The sequence below is a fragment of the Macrobrachium nipponense genome, chromosome 31, assembly GCF_015104395.2.
Source record: "Macrobrachium nipponense isolate FS-2020 chromosome 31, ASM1510439v2, whole genome shotgun sequence".
Classification (NCBI taxonomy): domain Eukaryota; kingdom Metazoa; phylum Arthropoda; class Malacostraca; order Decapoda; family Palaemonidae; genus Macrobrachium; species Macrobrachium nipponense.
In genome coordinates, this window is record NC_061093.1 from 55,115,668 (window position 1) to 55,137,770 (window position 22,103).

Sequence of the window (22,103 nt, forward strand, 5' to 3'; positions counted from 1 at the left end):
TTCCCAGGTATGGTGAAAACACTCCCAAGGTCTGAATCTATAACACAGTAGCATTTACCCACCTGAACTGCCTTTAGTATCTAGCAGTCAAATCTTACAAGATTTCTTCTCAGCAGATGAAGTTATCAGACCCATTTTATATGTTACATTTCCAACTAACATGTTTGACAATTTATGAAAATAAATTTTTTCACCAGATTCCTCATAGATATTGCATTAGTACACATCTGAAGCTGCACTTTCATGAGTGATAAACACACCCTTTCCACCCGTGACAAGCTGTTTGGCAATAAATGTATATGCTTAAAATTGTCAGAACAAGCATTAGAAATTAAAACAACTACATTTCTAAACATCACAATATTTTTTTGTAACAAAAGCTGGTTCTATTTTAGTCAAAATTGTCTCTCTCCACCAACAATGACAGGGAAGAAAATGTTATGTACAAATTTCTTTATAATTTATTTAACTAAGCAATATATAAAGTTTACCACAATATTCATCATTCGAAAATACAAAATTGCTGTTGTTTATAATGAAACTAAAATGCACAAGAATATAGATACAAATGCAACCAATATCTTATTTAACAAATAATGAAAATCCTTACAGTCACTTCATACCTTAGTTATCTACACTATACTCTAGTGATCTCACCAAGCCGTTCACAGTTACAATGAATTTAATATAAAGATGCTAACGAATCCTAACACAGTACTGTACATGCCCAGGATGATTCTTAAATGTCTACTGTACATATACTAATCCCATGTCTTTCTCACTCACAATATACAACCCAAGCATTGTTATTTCGCCTCCAAAATCATATACAGTATATCTAACTATTTTCACTAGAGTTCTCTAAAAATTTCTGCTATTTGTTCTAATTTCTTGAGGGTATTCCTAAACAAAAAATAAAATCTGAAAATATAACAAGCAAGAAAATAAAGGTCTTTCTGGCATCTTTTACAAATCTGAAGTCTTCAATTATACAAAACACTAAAGAAATAGTACGAAATTTGATCAATGAAAATTGTTTACAAAGTACGTTGTTCGGCATTTTGAACAGCAGCAGAGTCGTTCAAGCATACCCATTCACCTTCAAGAGTTTCCTTCCACAGGCTGACCTAGAAATAGAACAGCGAAGACACTGATTAAGCCAAGAACATGATGAAAATGTAACCCAATTTTTTATTTTACGAAGCATAAACTAATTATTAAAAATTGCCATCCTGTATGCTATCCATACGTGAGTAAAAATTATGCATAGTAAAACATTAACTGAAAAATAACAGTGACTGCTTTTCTCAACACAAAATCAGTTTGAACTCACCTTATTATCTCCACCTGAGACAGCTAAAATGTTTCCAGTTACAGACCAGCTAACATGCCAAATGACGTCATCAAAAGTATTCAGTTCTCTGTGGTGCCATACCCCCGTTGTACTATCGTTCACCCAAATTATAACTCGTCTATCCTGGGATGAAAAAGTTTCTCTTTTACATCGTCAGAACTTTTCCTCAGGTAACATACAGGTACTATGAAACCAAGGTAGAAAAACACAAAAAAACTACAATATTCAATATTCTCAGCACAAAAAATCAAAGTTTGCTCAATTAACCTTAAGGTACTATGAAACCTAACTGGAAACAATTCTCAAAAATTTTGTTTATGTTTAATATTCTCAGCAAGAAAAAGTTATAGTACCAAGGTTTCTGCAGTTACACCTACCTGGGAACATGAAGCAATAACAGAACGTGAGAGGCCAATAGACGGAGCCCAAGCAACATCACGCACCCAATCAGAATGGCCTTCTAGCTTGAATTCCTCAACCCATTCTCCTGAAGCTTCTAACCTCCAGACCTTGACATATGTATCACATCCACCTGTTACCAGACGTTGAACAGGTCCTCCAGTTCTATTATTGGACCCGTCAGCAGAACCCGATGCCACTGCAGGAGCCCAGCTGACAGCATTGCAACCAATCTAAAGTAACAAATAAAATAATTCATTATCTAACTTAATTAGAAACTATGATTAAGAGATCAAACCAAGGATTTCTTAAAATGATGTATGTACTAGTTTTATTCAGATTCAATTTCCTGCAATTGTGTTTCATTTTAAATACTATGATGGAACGTTAGAAAAAGAAACCACAGCCACTCTCAAAAAAAAAAAAAAAATAAAAAAAAAATAAAAAAAATAAAAAAAAAAAGATATTAACTTACAGAATGAGCATTGGTGATCTTTTTGGATTCCCACGTGTCCGAAACATAAGACAAGACAGAAACAGAGCCGTCGGAAGATGCACATGCCAAAATCATTCCATATTCATGTGGTGCCCAGCATACACTATTCACTGAAATGAAAGATCACCTGTGAGCCTTGCTGCACTTGCAAGTATAATTAACATTCTTCTATAGATATACATCTTTACTGTGGCCCTAGACTGGTTAATGGTACCACTGCCTGAAAACATTCTGCATTAAATAAAAGTTTTGCACTTCAATTTGACAAACTGTACCCTGTTGTTCTTGAAAAAGTTTTCAAAACTCTCCTGCATGTTTCTATATATAACTGTCCCTAAAATTTCACAACTAGGAGAGCCAACTCAAATGTAAAAGTTATTGCATTTTCAGAGAAAAATGAAAAAACCTCGGTTTACGCTCTTATTGCTCATCAGTAAGCTCATACAGAAGGGGTTAATTTAACATTCATACTGACTACCTGTGGGCAAACGCCACAGGCCCTCTTGGACTTCCGGCATGTGGGGTTGCAGGACAGGGGCCTTCATCTACAAGAACCAGCAGGATGAGCAGCCACCTCCTCCACTTGCACAACAGTGACACTATGCACTTTGTCTTGATACACTTTGGCCATAAGGGCCTGAAGGGACAGTCCTAACTCTGCAACTGTGTTCATTCATTACCAAATTAATCTTTTGATCAAACCTGAACATGGAATTGAGACTGGCAATGGTTCAGAAGCATGGGAGCCAAGCATGGGAGTAGGTGGGACAATAGTAGGAGGGCTGGTCATAGGAGAAAATTCGGGAACATGGGGATGAATGAATAGTAACATAACCTATAGTTCTAGGATTATCAATAGCCTCAAGGTTAAGTCAAGCCCTACTTTCGGCTCTAGAGGCCGCCGTTCTCTTTTTATCCCTTTCAAGCTTATCAAGGCGAGATTTTAAAAGCTTCCACTTCTTTCCATCCCAATCCTTACATTCGGCACACATTTTCTTATTACACACTTGCCCCCTACATTAAGAACAAATATTATTGAGAATCATATGATGACTTTGTAAGGCTTGTCTTACATCCTTTGCTATAGTAGTGAATACTGGAAGAGGTGGAGTTAGACATATCTAAGCAAAAATGTTAGAAAAACCTGAACTAAAAGCAAACAAGCTTGAAGGCTTTGCAAAAGTGAATACTTCACAAGAAGCACTACGCCAAATTTTTAAATTAGGCTGCCATGCAAGTTAGAACCTATAGCTATGTAATTACTTGGTAAGTTACTTAAAGTAGCCTTGTTAAATAACAAAATACAAGATGAATAAGATGCAGTACACCATAGCATATCCAGCTAACATCTAATACAAAGACTATCTTACCTGAAGAATCATGATTAGCATATTCATATATTTTTTTCCATTTGTGACCATCTTCTTGCCATATGATCACTTTCCGGTCATAGCTGCATGATGCCAAGATGTTACCAAAAACTGGATGTGCCCATGCAACCTGCCATACCTACACAAAAGAGAAATTGGGACAATAAAAAAAACTATAAGGGTTACATTCATGAAGGTATCAACTCCAAAAATTTATGCAGAATTTTCATATTTAACATAAGGAAAAATGAAGTGACCAGAGAATTAATACATTTGTCAAACACTGTTGGCATACAAAATCCTGTGACCCTTTGTAAGAGTATCTAGACAGATCTAGCAACCTCATCACAAAATCAAATGCTTACACTCTCAAAAACTACATAATACACCCAAATGGAGCTATTATTACAAATCCAAGTCATAAATAGCATTACTGTGCAGAAAGCACCCATGTGTATTAATAAGGCAGTTTTATTATAAAACGGCGGTTTAATTTTGATATTGCGGTATTACTTCTATTGTTTTAGTGTGCTGGCAAGCCCCCACCACCTTTTAGGGAATGATAGGTACAGTACACCTGAAGAGCTCATTTCATTTGTGCCCCATGTCCATGAGAGGGAAGGAGGGAGGGCTCCAATTATGTAATTATTTGCTAAGTATATAAAAAGCTTAATTTTATTATTATAAATCTGTTTACCTATTGTACAGAATGAACAAGCATGACATCATGGAACTGGTTGAGTTGGTTACTTAAGAGTAGAACCTTTCTTTACAATATTTCAAACACTAGGTGTACCTGGCACTCAACGCGATTCAGGCTATTTACAATTAATTGGTCTGTCTAAGACCTTGTTTCACAGCACAAACCTAGGTTTTGTTTAATATCAATATTAAATGGTATGTTTTGTACATTTTTCCATGTTGGGGTTAAATTTTCTCTTGTAAAAATGTTGGGGTTACATTTTCTCTTGGTTTTACTTTGACAAAACGTTTAATTGCCTGTATAACAGAGTTTAACTAGTTTCCACAGATGCACATTGATTCTCAGAAACTATTCAAAATAAAAATTTCAAATATAAGACCTTCAAAACTTGAACAGCATTTGTATATCACATTAATCAATTAAAAGGATCTAAATTCCTATTCTATGTACCAAAATTCAAGTACTTGTTTTAGCTTTTTGAACTTACATCTAAAACTATTTGCTAATAGTAATACTTACTGGTCCTTCATGTTCCCTGAGATCTGCTATCAGTGTATGAGTTGTACCTTTAACTTCAAAGATTTTGACAGAGCGGTCAGACGAACATGTAGCTAATCGGGTTCCATAATAATCCATTTGGGCATCATGGATCATGTCATCATGACCCGTTACTACATTGCTTATAACCGATACCTGGTACAATAAAAATGCAGTGCATTAGATAGTGGATACACACAAACTACTATGATAGTTATAAAAATTATTGCTGTTCTTCCTACCTAAAAATGACAATTTGTCTAAAATTGCATTTTTCCTAACTATACAAACCTGAGGTCCTTTTACAATAGGAAGGTACTAGCGGCAGCTGGATAGGTCGTAAGCTTTCGAACAAGGGGTTCGGTAGTTAACTGCTTGTCCGACAGGCGCGCTCGCGCGACTGGGAGGTAAACAAATCACTTTTGCTTTTGGCCCAAGCAAAAACTGCAGAGTGAGGGGTGGCATAGAGGTGGGGCTATGTGTAAAAGGACCTCAGGTTTGTATAGTTAGGAAAAATGCAATTTTAGACAAATTGTCATTTGTTCCGACACGGCATACAAACCTTCGGTCCTTTTACAATAGGAAGACTCACTTCTTGGTGGGGGTGGATCTGAGTCTTTTGTGAACAGACTGGTGTTCGCCCAACCTTGGAAGCCTCCCTGGTCGTAAGAGCGAGGGAGGGATCCAAGCCTCTGTCCGATTGATCGGGGTGTGCACCGCAGGATCAATGGTCAGACCTCTGGACCGAGTACTAAGAGAGAGGCAAGCGTATCTCTTCGTACCAGCAATGTAAGAACTTGTTCCTGTACAGGAGCAAAGTTAAAGTCATGGTTTTGACTCTTGTAGGCATCCACTTCCCCCCCTTGTAGAAGGAAGTGGTGGATATTCTGCTCCCATCCCTCGTGAAAGGGATAGGATGGGGCTCTGTCATATAGCTCACCGGCATCTCGTCCTTATCCAGCAGGGTGATGACCGTATCCCTCCTCTACCCACAGGTTAGAGGGGAAGAAAAGATAGAAGAGAAGCCAGTCACTTTCTCATCACTATCTATTCATACAGTCACACCAGGACTCGATGCTGTTCAGCCTGCTAGGGTCTGGGTTAGCTAGACGACGTGTTGAGCAGCCACCACAGGTCCTAAGGAAACCGATCCAAGGACCTATGGGCAATATCCAAGAGGTATAAGGAAGTTGCCGGTGGTCTGGTTGTACCAGACCCCACCTTCCATACCTGCGCCACGGAGAAGTTCTTACGAAACGCCAACGAGGGGCCAACACTTCTGACTTCGTGAGTTCTCGGACGGGACGTACGGATGTCGTCACTGCCATCAGCCTCCTACGCCCTCCTGAAGACCTCACGCAGCCAGGACGAAAGAGTGTTCTTGATACTTCTTTCTTGTTGACCCCTTGCTAAACGGAGAGCGTCGACACTCAGGCCCGAGGTGTCGAGTTCTCTTCAGATAGCGACGTAGCGTCCTCCCAGGACAAAGCAGCATCTCATCCGCATCATTATCTGCATGACGCTCCCGTACTCTCTTCGCCGATGCCAGGTCCAGCAAGACGAGGGTCATTTGATTTCCCTGGGTTGGCAAGACCTTTGGAAGCTGCTCCTAAGCAAGGAGATCTCGAACGAGTTCGAGATGTCCAATCCCGTCAGTTTCAGGAGGAGCGACAAGGCGGCTCTGTATCCTTGACTGTGGGAACTTAGAGGAGCTTCCTCGGCGAAGAAAAAACGAGGAAATCCGCTACCTGCTGAAGATTGGCTCTGAGAAGAGATAGGCCCCGTCTACGACACCAACCACCGAAGACGGCCGACTTCCCCTGGTACACAGCTGCAGAGGACTGACGGACGTTTCCAGCCATCTCTGTTGCTGCGCTACGAAAAAAGCTTCTCGTACGCAAGAGAAGGTGGATAACAGCCAGCCGTGAAGACGTAGGGACTGGACTGCTCGGTGGTACCAGCTCGACGTGTGGCTGGCCGAGAAGGTTGTGTCAATGGGGAATCTCTCTCGGTTCTCTTGCGAGAAGAGCCAGCAGGTCCGGATACCAAATGGCCTGTGGCCATTTGGAAGCCATCAGGATCATCCTTGAGATTCGGGATGACCAGTGCTCGACTGATCACCTTGTGAATCAGGCTGAACGGGGGAAAGGCATAGGCGAAGAGTTGTCCCACGGGTGTTGAAGACGTCCTCTGCAGCTGCCCATGGATCCGGCACGGCCGAGAAGAACACCTGGAGCTTCCTGATGTGCCGGATGGCGAACAGATCCTCGACTGGTCGCCCCCACAGGTCGAAGAGCCTTTCCGCCACGTCCTGGTGTAGAGACCATTCGGTCCTTATCACCTGATCCCGACGGCTGAGCGTGTCTGCTACTACATTCCTTCCCTGGAATGTAGTGTGCCGACAGCTCTATTGAGTGTGCCTCGGCCACTCGTGCACCTGCCGAGTCAACTGATACCACGGGAGAGACCACTAGGCCCCCCCTGTTTGTTGACGTAAGGCCACCACCGTGGTGTTGTCGTACATCAACACCACTGAGTGTCCCATCAAGCGGTCCTGGAACTCTTGGAGAGAGAGGACGCTGCCTTTAGTTCCAGTACATTGATGTGAAGGTGCTTGTCGTTCTCGTACCACACTCCTGAAGTCCGCAACTCTTCCAGGTGTGCACCCCATCCCTCGGTCGATGCGTCTGAGAGCAGCTGCATGTCGGGGGGAGAGTACCCGGAGGCACTCTCTTAAGGGGTTCCTGTCGTCCAGTCACCTGGCTAGGTCCTGCCTCACCTCCTGTGTCAGTGACCATGGAAGGCTTGGGGGGGGGGATCCGTCGCCTGTGACCAACTCTCCTTTGGTCTCCCTGAAGAGACCGCAGGTGAAGACGCCCGTTAGGGACTGGCTTCCCGAGTGACGACAGTGTCCGATCACGACTTGCCATTGCTGAGCTACCTGTTCCTGCCGAGACAGAACTGGTTGGCTGCCTCCCTGAATCTGCTACGTGTCGATCAGCATACCCAGGTACTTCATCCTCTGCTTGTGCTCGAGATCGGACTTTTCGAAGTTCAGAACGATCCCCAGATCGCGACAGAACTCGAGCAGTCGATCCCTGTCCTGTAGCAACTGCGAGCGGGAGCTCGCCAGGACTAACCAATCGTCGAGTACCTCATCAGACGTATCCCGTGCGAATGGGCTCAAGCAGACATCAGAGTGAACACTCGCGTGAACACCTGTGGGGCGGTGAGAGACCGAAGCAACGTGGCCTGAACTGGTACACCGTCCCGTCGAGGATGAAGCGGAGGTACTTTCTGGAGGACTGATGGATGGTATTTGTAGATCCGCATCCTTCAAGTCCACTGCAAGCATGAAATCGTTCTCCCTGATAGAGTCGAGCACTGAGCGTGCCGTCTCCATCGTGAACCGGGTCTGGCGAACCAACCGGTTCAGGGAAGAGAGATCTATCACTGGGCGCCAGTCCTATTGTAGACTTTTCCACCAAGGAAGAGTTCGGCTGTAAAGCCCGGTGATTGATCCGTACCGATTTCTTACAGCTCTCTTGCAGCATGGTCTTGATCTCCTGTCTCCATGCTACGTCCTTCGATGCCCCTGGAAACGTACGCCTGCTGTTGGACCGGGTCCCAATGGCTGGCAGGATCCCTCCTCAATGACCGGGGCTTACGTCAGGTAGGACCCGAAGGTCCCCCCGGTAGCGCAGCCCCTAACGTGGGATCTTACAGAGAAATCTCTGTAGGATCCCTCCCCTTTCCCTCGTAGCCGTAAGGAGAGAGGAATGGGGGAGGAATTGGATACTCGCTCGCCTTCCCAGTGGAACTAGCAGTTGGAGAAGAGCAGGAGCAGCCATCGCCTTGCGGCGATGGCCTCTCAGAGTCTGGGAAAACGTATCGTCAGGAGAGAACGTTTTCCCGAGGAGGGTTACGAACTCTCACTGTAGGTAAGGGTCGTGCCCGCCACTGTGAACGTCGTCTGGGTGGGGCTGATCGACACCTGACGGAGAGAGCCGATACCGCTCCGACTCATTCCAGTCCTCGTCGAGGTCGAAACCTCAGGCGGAGGACCGAAGGGATATATAAATACGATGTCCGAAGACACGTAGAAACGCCTCTGTCGCAGTAGAGGAGGTGAAGGAGCTTGTTCGACCGTCAGAACCGAGAGAGCCTCCTTGTCCGGAGACGAGAGACTACCTGGCTCCACCCAGCTCGGCAAGCTCCGATCGCGGCAGACCCACCGTCGATTTGGATTCCCATCTCGGGGCCCCCAAAACGACTCGAGCCGAGACGTGGCTCTACTGGGTATGGGAGCGGCGATCCTTCCCGAGGTCATTGTGCTGACGAATCAGCGCCGTAACCTCGGCAAAGTTCCTCTTGGATCTCGGAAGTCACAGCATCTTGCAGAGTGGGACCGTTAAGCCCACCTTCGAACAAGAGCATATTCCGAGAACCCCTCCTCCTAAGAAGGGGGAACAGCGACAGCCCTCTCGGTCTTCCCCATCCAACTTGCGCATACGTCCTGGCCGGTCCAAGAACCGTGCCTGGCACGTAGGGCGTCGTGGTAGGGATCATGAGGGGCGCACCCCTCAGACGATCACTCCAATACAATCGCTCCTCCCGGTGTACCCGAGGAGGTTGAAGGTACGGGAGAGGCAGACCTGACGTTCCCGGTTCGTCGCTCGCTGGCAGGACCAGCAGGCTTCGGAGGGCTGCAGGAGATCGTCAACCCGCGGTGACGATCGAGCTGCAGGCCTGGTCGAACCGTCTCGCTGTGGAGAACGGCTGGACTGAGCACAGCGGCACTGATCTCGAGTGTCAGAAGAGCTGGTGCTGGTTGCCGTACCCGATCGCTCTCTGTGAGAGCGACGGTCCAGGCGACCTGCAGGCTCCACTGTCGCAGTGAGACCGTGCTTGTCCTCACGGCACGTCACGTCGCTGGTTTCCAGCCGTGGCTGGCACCGGCGAACGGGAGGACCTCTTCCCAGCCTCAGCCCGTGTCGGTCGTGGACCGTCACGTCCCCGGGTAGCCAGCTGTTCACCGCGAGAGTGAGAGCTGGTCTGGTGAGAGTCGCATGAGCGGCTGTCACCAGTCTTCCGCCCCGTGCCGTGAACCTGACGCTGAGCGGACTCAGAGGTCTGGTTCCTGGCTGCACGGTCGCTGGTAGGCGACCGCCGTACACTCGGTACCTCCCGCGAACGGGAGGCCGAGACGGACCCTGATGCAGTGGCAGAACCACTGACACCAGGCGAGGAAGTACCGGTGTTAGCCGGTACCCCTCCTCTGGTCCCCGTAGTCTTCTTCCTTGCGGAAGAAGAGACGGGCCCCGCTCCCCGAAGGAGCAGGAGGACCAGCGGAAGGAACCCTCCCGTCCCACCGAGGTGAGACTGTCCCGAGAAGCTCCCGAGGAAGCTTCTTAGGAGGAGGAGGCGACCTTCTTCTTCCTCGGTCTGTAAAGCCTTAGAAGTCGAAGGGGAAGAGGCGGCGGTCCGACGACGATGAAGAAGATGAAGAACGACGACCACGACACCTTCCTCCTCTTCTTCGTCAGCTTCCTCAGGACAGACGTAAGATCTGCTATCCAGGGCGGAGCCGGGGCTGCTGTAGCCGAAGCTACAGGGCCCGGACGCACCTGTACAGACAGACCAAAGTCTGGTAGTACCACCCGACAGGGACGACATCAGCAGGTATGGGCATCTCATGAACAGCAGGTCACGGCCAGCACATCATCGGTAGGGACAGCCAGCACAGCAAACGGCAAGGACAGCCAGCGCAGCAACGGCAGGCAGAATCGGCAGGTACGGCAGGCAGCACCGGAAACACAGGAAGTGGAGCAGCAGCCAGCAACATCCTGGTACCGGCGGCAGGTCCAGGGGCGAGTTCTAGGGCAGCGGAAGTGTGGTCGCTGCAGCGCGGCAACCACGAGCGGCGGCGGCACGCCCCCCTCTCGGTACGGCGAACGGCACTTCACAGCGGCTGTAGGCAAGACTGTTACCACGTGAGGCGAGTACACCAGGTGAGGAGGGACGTCGTCACCTGGTTGCGTGGTCACCACTCCATGGGTGACCGCAGTAGGCCCATACATAGAACCGCAGCCCCTGGACACCAGCCCGCTCTGCAATTGGAAGGACGCCCATACCTCACCAAGGTCCACTCTCGTGGCAGTAGCACATGCGGAAATAATAGTGTAGTGATTAATGGGGGGAAAATCCCCTCGTGCGGGGTTTGATCCCTCCCAGACGAGTGGAAGACCCCTAATACAATTGTACATCGGGCACCGAGCGCCCTCCCCCGCGCTCGACGGATCGGGCGAGGAGAAGAACGCCGATAACCTCCCCCCCCCCCTAAGGGGAAGAGCCATCTGTGGGAACTGAGCGGGGGGGGGTCTCGTTCCCCACCCCCGCACAGTACCCATGTACCCAACAACAAAATAAGAGCCCTAGCTATCGTGCCATCGGCACGAATACAAGGCATAAGGATCAATTCCCTGACTGAGCGGAACTTGAACCAAATATATTGAGGCAATCAATAATAAGGAACAAAATGAAAATTCACTTCATAAAGAATAAGGGCTCGGATCGAGCGCATTCGCGCCCTCGGCACCGAGCGCAAGGTTGAAAGGTTTCATTCCTTACCTTTATGGATCAAGGTTTCTGGAAACCTTGATCCATAATGAATTGATGCAATCAAGAATATATGAAAATGAAAAGACTACTGCGCTTGCGTTTCACTTCATACAAATAAAAAAGGGGAAGGATCAATTCCGGGACGTGAATCGAACATTGATCCCAGTCAACAATGCAATCTCAATAAAAGAATGAAAATGAAAAAGAACTGCACTTGCGATTTCACTTCATTCAAAAATACAAAGGGGGAAGGATCAATCTCCGGGTAAGCTCGGAAACTGATCCAAACTGAGTATTGCTACAATAAAATAATATATGAAAATGAAAAAGAATACTGTACTTGCGATTCCACTTTCATACTGAATAAGTTCCCGTGTCGAGCGCATTCGTTCGGCAACGGGCATACAGGTCAAAAACATATAAATGAAAAAGAGCACCTTACTTACGATTTTCATCTACACATTTCCAAACCCAAAATAACGCTCGGAGCGAGCGCTCCCGCCCTCGCACCGAGCAATACCCAATCCAAGGATCATTCTGCTTAAAAATGAATTCCCGCAATACTCCCTTCAGTCCCGGCACTCGGGTAATCGGAGGGCGTTTGTGAACCAAGATCCTTTTAATTCCCAATTGAATTCAATGAAATGATTGTACTCACAATTCAGTTTCACTAGATACACAGAAAAAGAAAAAACACAATCATGCGAAAGCAAACGACGATGAAGCGGGCAGAGAGCGATGATACACGTCCACACGCCAGCAGGCCGAAAGCAAAAGTTGGTTTGTTTACCTCCCAGTCGCGCGCGCGCGCCTGGACAAGCAGTTAACTACCGAACCCCTTGTTCGAAAGCTTACGACCTATCCAGCTGCCGCTAGTACCTTCCTATTGTAAAAGGACCGAAGGTTTGTATGCCGTGTCGGAACAAATGATGGTTAACACTTGTCAGTTGTAACTTCTCACTCTGGCCTAACTGTATAACACTGTACATGGAACAAGCAATTATAAGGAATTTTCCACAAAGTAGAATAACATACATTGTTATTGTTAACCCTTTCTCTGGAGGCAGCGATTTTTTGCAGTAGACAGAAAACGGAGGTAAAATAACATATACAGGCAGTCCCCGGGCTACAACGGTGGTTCTGTTCTTGAGACGCATCGTTAGCCAAAAATCGTCGTAAGCCAAAACATCGTAAAAAATCCTAAAAAAACCTTACTTTTAATGCTTTGAGTGCATTGAAAACTATGTAAACTGCATTCTTATTGCATTTTTCATCATAAAAACCTTCAAATATTGATTATTTTGCATTTTTGGTGTCATATTTCATCTGCCAGATCAGTGTTGTAGGCGTCGTAACCCTGGAAATAATGTCTGATGAATATAATTGAGAAGCGCCTTAACCTTGGAACGTCGTAAGCCGAACCCGTCGTAACCCGGGGACTGCCTGTACATGTATTGAAAAAAAAAAAAAAAAAAATTTCCTCTTTTGTTCATGACTAATTTTTTCATAACTATATAATTAAACACCTCTATGATGCTAAAGACCTGAAGTGTATGGCAGTACGTAGTACAGAAACTCATGAAATCTCCAAAAATAAGACCATTATTAAAATTTAATACAACTAAACATGGGCATACTTTCACTGCCCCAGGAATGATCTGACATTTTATTTGATAAAAAATGGTCTTATTCAAGTGTGTACAATATTACTGGAATAAACTTTGTTTGCAATGGTATTTTACTGGCATTAAAATCTTCCAGTCCCCTCATTGACATAACCTAAAGAAAATAAAATAAAGCTACATATGCTCATTTAATAATACATGTACTGGAAAACAAAAAATTTTATGAACACATCATCCTACTTTCTGTACAACATGATAAACAAGGTAAAATACCGAATGGCTGGCCTCTACCATAGCGCAATCACCTTCCCGAAAAAGTACTTTAACACATCTTGTAACCCAGGATAGACATTAGTCAAGAGCCAGCGTCTGTTGAAGCAACACCTCGAGACCTCTACTTTCCTCTGTTAGAAAATTTTTCTCCCAAGTCACAAATTAATGCTATAATTTCTGATTTTCAGGAAGGTGGTCACGCTATGGTTGAGGTGGCCGCCAGGTGGCCATTCGATATTTTACTCTATGCCTAAAACTAAACTTTTGAAGATTGTACTCTTCTCCTCTGACTGACAAATGTAAACAAACCCCTGATGTTTTGACCCCCAAGAAATATGAGTCCCAGATAACGACACCCAAGAGTGGGTCACTATCAAGGAAAGATCCCAAAAACGTCACCAAAAGTCCATAAATGGGGTAAAATACTGAATGGATGGCATAGTAAGACCACCTTCCCGATAATCAGAAATTATAGCATTAATTTGTGACTTGGGAGAAAAAAGTAATTTTGTCGAAAAATTATTTTTTCCTAATATACAAACTAGGTTGTCTAACAAAAGGATATCCGCGGGAACGCGCCGCGTACCGCATACAAAGAGTTCAAACTTGAATCGCTGTACCTGGGTCTGGGTAACTGCGCGGGGTGAGCCCGGGCCAGGGCCAGCTTGGGGGTAGGTCATTGTGATACCATTCTTTGAGCCGTTAGAATACTTAGTCTAAACAGACACACTCTTCAAAAGGGGGGCCATAACTCAAAGAGGGGTGGATGAGGAGGGCCATTAATCTGTTAGACAACCTAGGTTTGTATATAGGAAAAAATAATTTTTCGACAAAATTACTTTTGTTCCGACTAAGTACAAACCGTCGGTTGTCTAACAAAAGGAGACTCGAACTGAGGATGGGAAGGTGAGTGACCTGAATGTACCCCTTTGAAGAGCCGCCAATAACTTCACACGACCTGATGTTAACCCAGACCCCCTACTCCTCATGACACTTTACACGGTAAGGATTCAATAGGGGAGAACCCAAGGGGCTCCGGCTGTTGTCCTAACCTATGGTACTAATACTCACTCAGAGAGCTGTTCCTGAAGGATTCTTAGCCATCATTCTACTCTCCAGGGTAAGTCAGTAGTGGCCAAGTCGTGTCATGGACAGTACAGTCATACGTAGGATATTACCAGGAAAACTCACTCATACCCCTTACATTCGGCCAGACTTAGGCGGGAATTGCTGGGAGTTGTGTGTGGTGTATTTCCAAATTGAGGTACGCAGTGCGGGTGACCCACGCCTAGAGGATCTCTTGGGCTGCGACAATGGGGCCCAGAGAGAACACTTCTAGAGATTTGAACGTAACTTCTCGTAGGTAGAAGGAAGGTGAAGGTGGTTTGACTCTTTCCAGGTGCCTGCTCTCAATACCTGACCCACTGAGAGGTTCTTCCTGAAGAGCATAGAGGAGCCTATGCCCCTAACTTCGTGAGCCCTCACCTTTGGCAATTGGTACTCCTTGTTTTCGTAGGCCCTTCTTATAACCTGTCTGATCCAGAAGGAGATGGTATTCTTAGCCACCTCTTTCGGATGCTTGCCCGTGGCCACGAACAGCCGTTTGATAGCCGGTCTGAACTGTCTCGTCCTCTTGAGGTAGGCTTTCATGGCTCTGACCGGGCATAGAATCAGTTCCTCTTTGTCAAAACCGGTAAAATCCCCAAGGAAGGAATGGTAAAAGAGGAAAACATCTCCTCTGGCTTGTATGGGTCTTGAGTCTTGGCTACAAAGCCAGGGACAAACGAGAACCCCATCTCCCTCCAACGCCTGGTGTGTGACACTTCGTAGGACAGCGCGTGTAGTTCGCCGACCCTCTTCGAAGATGCCAGGGCTAAGAGGAAAAGGGTCTTCAAGTGAGGTTCTTCAAGGAAGCTGAATGTAAGGGCTCATAGGGAGGACCTCTCAAGGATTCCAGGACTAAGGCTACATCCCAGTGGGGAGTCCGTAGCTCTCTCGGGGGACAGGTCTTCCTAAAGTGCTTGAAGAGCAACAAAATTTCGTGGAGATGCAGCGAGGTCCATGCCTTTCAACGCGAATACTTATTGATTTAAAGCCGCTCTATAACCCTCCACTGCCGATAATGGATAGTCGTTTATCCTTCCTGAGGTGGTGGAAAAAACTCGCTAGTTGAGGGATGGTGGCCTCGTCTGGGGCAATGCCTTTATCTTGACACCAATCTTGAAACCGTCGCCACTTTCCCTGGTACAATCTGCCTGAGGAAGGTTTCACAGGATTGGCCATTGCCTCAGCTAACTGCCTGGAAAAACCTCTATCGCGGAGGATTTTGATGACAGTCTGAACCCGTGAAGCGGAGGGCCGACGATTTGGGTGTAGGCATCCGTTGTTGGGTGGGCGAGGAGATCTATTCTGTCTGGTAGGCTTACCAGGGTTTCCTCTAACTGAAGATCCAGCACTTCTGGGAACCAGGGGGGCTTCCGGCCACCAAGGAGCTACTAAGGTTACTCGCAGGTCTGCGAGTAGCGAATCTTCTGAAGGATCTTCTGGGGGGGGAGGAGGGGGGGAAAGGCGGAAAGGCGTAAGCGTCCAGGTTCTTCCAATCTGCAGGAGGGCATCCCCCCCGCTGCCTGCGGGTCTGGGAGTGGGGAGAAGAACACTGGGCAGTTTCCTGTTCCAAGCGGTGGCAAAGAGGTCTATCGACGGAGAGCCCCCCACCTCTTATCAGGCCATCTGCTACTTCTTGATGGAGGGACCACTCGTGTTTTGATTATCTGTCCCCTCCTGCTCAGATGGTCCGCCCAAACATTTTTCTTGCCTGGAATATATCTTGCATTGAGGGTGATGTCCATTTCCTCTGCTAACTCTTGGATTTGTACTGCCAGGCCGACAGAGATCCAGTGAGACTGTGTTCTGTTTGTTTAGATATGCCAACCCACCGTGGAGTTTTGTCTGACATTAGGCCCACCGTTTTCCCTTGGAGTTGGAGACAGGAAGTGCTGAAGGGAGAGGAAGACTGCCTTCAATTCCAAGTCATTGATGTGAGCTGCTTTCTCTTCTTCCGACCACAGGCCGCTCACTTCTTCCTCCGTCAGGTGCGCCCCCCACCCTTCTTTTGATGCATCCGTGAAAGAGAATAATCTCTGGGGTTTCTCGACTGAGAGAGATTGCCCCCTTGGAGGTGGGAAGGCACCATCCACCACTCCCAGGGACTTCCTTACTTCTTGGAGAGAAGAATTTTGCTGTTGGGTTCCCCTTCCTGAGGAGACCATTGTTTCTTGAACAGCCACTGAACGCGGCCTCATACGCCTTCTGCTGTGAGGCACTAGTCTCTCTATTGAGGCCCTGTCCTAAGATGGACTGGCAGAGTTTTGCCGTGGGAGGGCTGGGCCCCAAAGCTCTCCGCACTTGAGATACTAGGCCGGAGACCCTGTTCTCCGAGGGGAAGGCCTTCATGAGGGATGAATCTAGTGTCATTCCGAGGTACACCATCCTTTGTCTGGGAGTGAAATCCGACTTGTCGACATTCACCACCACTCCCAGTTCCTGAACGAATGACAAAACTAGCTGAAGGTGCTCCGCACACTGCGCAGCCGTCTCGGCTAAGCTGAGCCAATCGTCCAGGTAGCGGAGGAGCGGATGCCTCTTGCGTGTGCCCAAACGACACTATCTTGAAGACCCTGGTGAACACCTGTGGGGCTGTGGCGAGGCCGAAGCACAGGCAGGTGAACTGCAGAGTCTTTCCTTGCTGACAATCCTGAGGAATTTTCTGGAGGAGGGGTGAACAGGGACTTGGAAGTAGCATCTTGAAGGTCTATTGAGGCCATGAAGTCTCCCTCCCTGACACAAGCTCGAAGACGGAGTCTGCCGTTTCCATCCGAAACTTTGTCAGAGAAAGGAAACTTGTTGAGGGGTTGAAAGGTCTATGACCGGCCTCCAACCCCCTGTTGCCTTTTCTACCAGGAAGAGTCTGGAGTAGAACCCTGGACCTGGATCCTGAACCTCTTCCAACGCCCCTTTCTGAAGTAGCTTGGATTTCCTCCTCCAGGGGCCCGTCCGCGGGTCCGAGTCCGGTCGATCCGGAAGGGACTGGATGGGGGTAGGGGATAGAGTGGGTGTAGACTGGAAGGGAAGACGGTAGCCTGACTTGATAACCTGCAGGGTCCAATCTTCCGCTCCTGCTTGCTGCCACACTTGCCAACTGGCAGCCAAGCAACCCCCTACCTTCCGCTGACGGGCAGGATCTGGCCTAGAATTTCTTGCGGGGACCTCCCTCTCTTCTGTTGCCCTTCTGCTTCCGCTCCTTTGATGGAAAGGGACGAGTCTTCTCCCTATGGAACTTGTCCTTCGACACAGAGTAAGGTTTCTTCTCCTCTCGCCTACGCACGGGAAAAGCCGGTCTCTGCGCTTCTCTTACCTGTTGGCTAATCTGTGGTGCTGGCCGTGGTATATGGCCCGGGGTTTGCGGAATTGGAGAGAGCCCTAGATTGGAGAGATCGCTCCTTCTTCTCCGCTGCCTTGCGAACTTCTTCGCAGGAATAAGTTCTTTCTGGAACAGCGGGTTTTTGACCGTAAGTTCCGGGAGGAGGTCTCTCACCACTGGCGATTTGGCCTCCTTGAAGGCATTCTCTCTCCTTTTCACCTCCATATTAGCCCACAGGACCGCTAAGTTGTCTGCTTGGGTGCGAGAGTGTCTTGATCCCACACTGCATGAACGAAGACAAGTTCTGCTGCTGCTGAGGCTGGAGCTCGGGTAAGAACTGCGGAAGTGCTGCCAGTAGACGTCCATCCACGAATTCGTAGCGAGGGCCAGAGCTAGAGCGCGAATGAGTCCTTCGGTTTCTGAGGGAGAGAGCAAGAGGTGCTTTTTCTGAAGGGCGTCCAGACTGACATCTAAGAGGTCTGCAAGGTCCTGGAATATGCACTCCCTTAGTTTTTGTCACCTGTTGGCCTATAATACCTGCTGGCCCCCTGAGCAGGGATAGGAAGCCACCTCTGTTTCTCAGATACCCTAGTTGGTGAAGTCGTGGCTTCTCGGGACGCTCTAGCCATGGCTAGCCTAACCTGGTTGCTCCAGGGGAGGCTGACCGAGGGGGCTGTGAATTCTTCAGGTTGAGCACCTTATGCACCTCTGACTGAAACTCCTGGTTCAGTTCCTCAGTTTCTGTTAGGCCATTGGCGCTTCTAATCAAACGACAGAATCTGGTTGAATGATAAGGGCTTGGGCTCCGCAGGTGAGCTAGTCTGACTGCCGTCCGAATCGGGGTCAGAATCGGCTCCCCCTCGGAGCATGAATCGGGCTCGGAATCAGAGTCAGAACTGTCACCCAAATCTGGAAACAGTTCCTCTGACTTCTTTTCCAAAAGGAACTTCTTCCTGGCTTCTTCCATCCTACGGGCAGACTCCTCTAGACTGGTGTTCTTCTTCTCCACTTGCTGGGAAACCTCCTTTTTGGAGCTTAAGTAGTCCTCCACCGCCTGTTTGACCAGGTTCGCAATGTCCAGTGCGGGAGTGAGGACCTGGCCCCCACTGTACCTAGGCTAACTGATGGAGGTGGTGCGGAGGTACTAGGCTCATGCCTAGGCTTAGCTTTTTCGGGCATCAACGCTGGCACTGGTCTCTCAGCGCGACCTAGGCCTTGCGGCATCGAAAGGTCGCCATTGATGCTCCTCCTCCGAGCGTTGTGGCTGGCTGGCTTCTTGCCGTCGGGTTGCCGCTAAAACTTAACTGGAGGGTGGAGGGGGCCTCCCGGCTCCTGCGAGTTGGGTCCCGTTCCGGGCTCCTTAGCACTGTCCTCAGGAATGGGAGGGGTGAGGCATCAGGTCCGTCACCGGATCCTCCTGGGGCTGGACTGATTTGTCGCCCGAGAGGAACAGGGGGTTACCTTGGCACCCGGCTGTGTCTCGGTACTGCTATGGTCATACCTAGATAGTTTGGCCTTTAGGCTAGGCGGGAACAAGCTCTCGGTTGCAGACCCCTTCTTGTTACCGCTTCGAGGCAGGAACATTGGATCCCAGCCCCTAGGGTAGCTTCTTTTCCTCTTACCTGCTTTCCCTAGCCCCCGACGACGAAGGTTTCTTTAGCCTAAGTTTCTTGGAAGGACACTAGGCTCACTAACTAGGTCCCCCGTTAATAAGGAGGAAGGATTACTAGGCCTAGTGTTCTCCAATTGGGCACTATCCCCCTCACACACGTCCTTAGGCCCCACAGTCGTCGGCCTAGGCCTAGGCTTATCGGCATCAACATTAGCGTCACTGAAAACACTCTCATGCGCCTCATAATAGAGCCTCCACTGATCATTATTCCACTGCGCACAGGTGAACAACGATGCATCCAGGGAACATTCAAAACCCCTACAAGCAATACACCACAGATGAGGATCCGAGGTTGGCGAAGGCAAAGATTGTCCGCAACGCAATGCCATCGGAAACACAACACATCCAAATCCCCGAAAAAAAACCCACCATAGATCCGCTTCCATACTTACAGGGAAGTTAGGATGCTAGGTAATACTAAAGGATAAATAAAAGAAAAGGATAGGAAAAAGGGCACTGGGGAAGCACTCAAGCACAGGATGTCAAAGATATATCACGATAAAGAAAGACTACAGTCGGCGGTCATGCGTTGTTTATCTCAAGTCGGGTCAAGGCGGAAGGAGTAGGTGTTGACACGACGGCTACCGCGAAAAGAATGGTATCACAATGACCTACCCAAGCTGGCCCGGGCTCACCCCGCGCAGTTACCCCAGACCCAGGTACAGCGATTCAAGTTTGAACTCTTTGTATGCGGTAGCGGCGGCGCGTTCCCGCGGATATCCTTTTGTTAGACAACCGACGGTTTGTACTTAGTCGGAACAAAACTTACTTCGGGAGGAAAGTAGAGGTCTCGAGGTGTTGCTTCGACGGACGCTGGCTCTGGACTTACCTATGTCTATCCTGGTTTGCAGGACATGTTAAAGTACTTTTTCAGGAAGGTGGTCACGCTACGGTAGAGGCCAGGTGGCCATTCAGTATTAGCTATACCTGACTCTGATCGCCAACTGGCAGGGACCAAGATGCGGTAGTAGGTAGGCTAGTCTTCAGTTTTACCAGACAGGTTAGGCTACAGAACTAGGTAGGTATGCTTATGCTTCAACCAACCTTGACTAGCTTACCCAAAACCAATAGCGTCCTTAACCGGACTATAATTTGGACAACCGGGCCTACGTTTAGCTTGACAGCTAGTTATACCTAGGCTAGGTAGGGCCTTATGGCGTACTGTAGGTAGGGCAAGGTTACCTATAAATGTTTTATTTACCGTGCAATAAGAATTGGTTAAACACTAAAATATGCCGTATAATGAGAATCTATGTAAAATAAAACGCACTAATATATAACCTTACCATTATTGCTGGAAAATACGTATAAATACGATTACGGTAGAATGACTACCAAACCTAAATTTCAACCCCGATGCAATCTGTCCAGACTTGATAAATTTGACATGAACAAAGATACACAAAAACAAGTAAACAATATGGTATCATGACGTTATATGAAATATAATCAGCGTATAAAACAAAGCAGAATTATATTACCATGGCTGCTAATTATAATAATATCGTGAACGAAGACCACAGCTCTGATTTGCGACCCCGTTACAACAACAAAAACATCACCGAAGGAGTCGGTCGCTCTTAGGAGACGTGGCAAGAATGACGTGAAAATGGAGAATGTCCATAGAACTAATGACAATTCAGTCATGATCTTGGTAAAAAAAGAAGAAAAAAATATGTCTCGCTACTCGTGATAGAAACTTACGTCATCGTGATTTTAACACTAAGAGTTACGCAAACATAAAATGACATATTTATATCTTTATAAACACTCAAAGCTTAAAAATGTTGTGTCATGTTTCGAACACATGCCTTTATGATTGCAATTGTTTAACTACAGAAATAGTAATTCTCTCAAAAGAACATATATTCAATATGCAGGACACTGGACTATTTTCGGCCAAAGGAAAGAAAAACTACTATATTACCCAGAGCCCCAAACACAAGAAATACCAGCTTGGGAATAAAAAAAATGTTTTGTAGCAAAACATATGAGGGACAAAACTTGAACGGATGCAGTAATTTTGCCCATCTAATGAGTCAATTTCATGTGTGCTTATGCGCCATCTCTTTCTCCTTGGCTAATTTTCACACCACACTGATTGCAGAAAAGTAATGCTTCATATATATATATATATATATATATATATATATATATCTATATATCATTCGAGCTACAAATGTCCTTTAATATCTAATTCGCTCTACCTCGGAATTGATTTCGTTACCGTCCATTGGACGGTGGTTGTTCTTATCCCATGAGGGGACGAAATTATTATCAACTAAAAAATTCTCCTTCGGTACATATATGAAAATATATCAATTCCAAGGTAGAAGCGAATTAGATATCAAAGGACATTTGTAGCTCGAATGATCTATATGAATCACGGTGATGTGATAATTATTCTTTATATATATATATATATATATATATATATATATATATATATATATATATATATATTATATATATATGTGTGTGTGTGTGTGTGTGTGTGTGTGTGTATACACACACACACACACACACACACACACACACACACACACACACACACACACACATATATATATATATATATATATATATATATATATATATATATATATATATATATATTCTAAACCCTCCCACCG

General features: G+C 46.9%; 1 protein-coding gene across 2 annotated transcripts; it reads right to left on the reverse strand.

Annotated features, from left to right (window-relative positions):
• Positions 1–438: 438 nt before the first annotated feature.
• Positions 439–21,107, reverse strand: LOC135206978 (protein SEC13 homolog). Of its 2 annotated transcripts, none has more exons than XM_064238536.1 (7): positions 20,952–21,107; positions 4,842–5,015; positions 3,620–3,758; positions 2,229–2,359; positions 1,732–1,986; positions 1,334–1,477; positions 439–1,127 (listed from the first exon to the last, which is right to left on the reverse strand). In XM_064238536.1, exons 1-7 carry the CDS (start codon positions 20,952–20,954, stop codon positions 1,038–1,040), a joined length of 936 nt encoding a protein of 311 aa, XP_064094606.1. In that variant the 5' UTR covers positions 20,955–21,107; the 3' UTR covers positions 439–1,037. The 2 variants fall into 2 exon arrangements, with proteins under 2 accessions (XP_064094606.1, XP_064094607.1); XM_064238537.1 differs by lacking the exon at positions 20,952–21,107 and adding an exon at positions 20,757–20,898.
• Positions 21,108–22,103: the final 996 nt, after the last annotated feature.

What these genes read in the sequence shown, in the direction of transcription:
- LOC135206978 (XM_064238536.1), bottom strand. An exon ending in TCAGGGAACATGAAGGACCA is followed by an intron (nt 3,759 to 4,841) that starts GTAAGTATTACT and finishes TCTTTTGTGTAG; the next exon opens with GTATGGCAGGTTGCATGGGC. An exon ending in TTATTGCTTCATGTTCCCAG is followed by an intron (nt 1,478 to 1,731) that starts GTAGGTGTAACT and finishes TTTTCATCCCAG; the next exon opens with GATAGACGAGTTATAATTTG.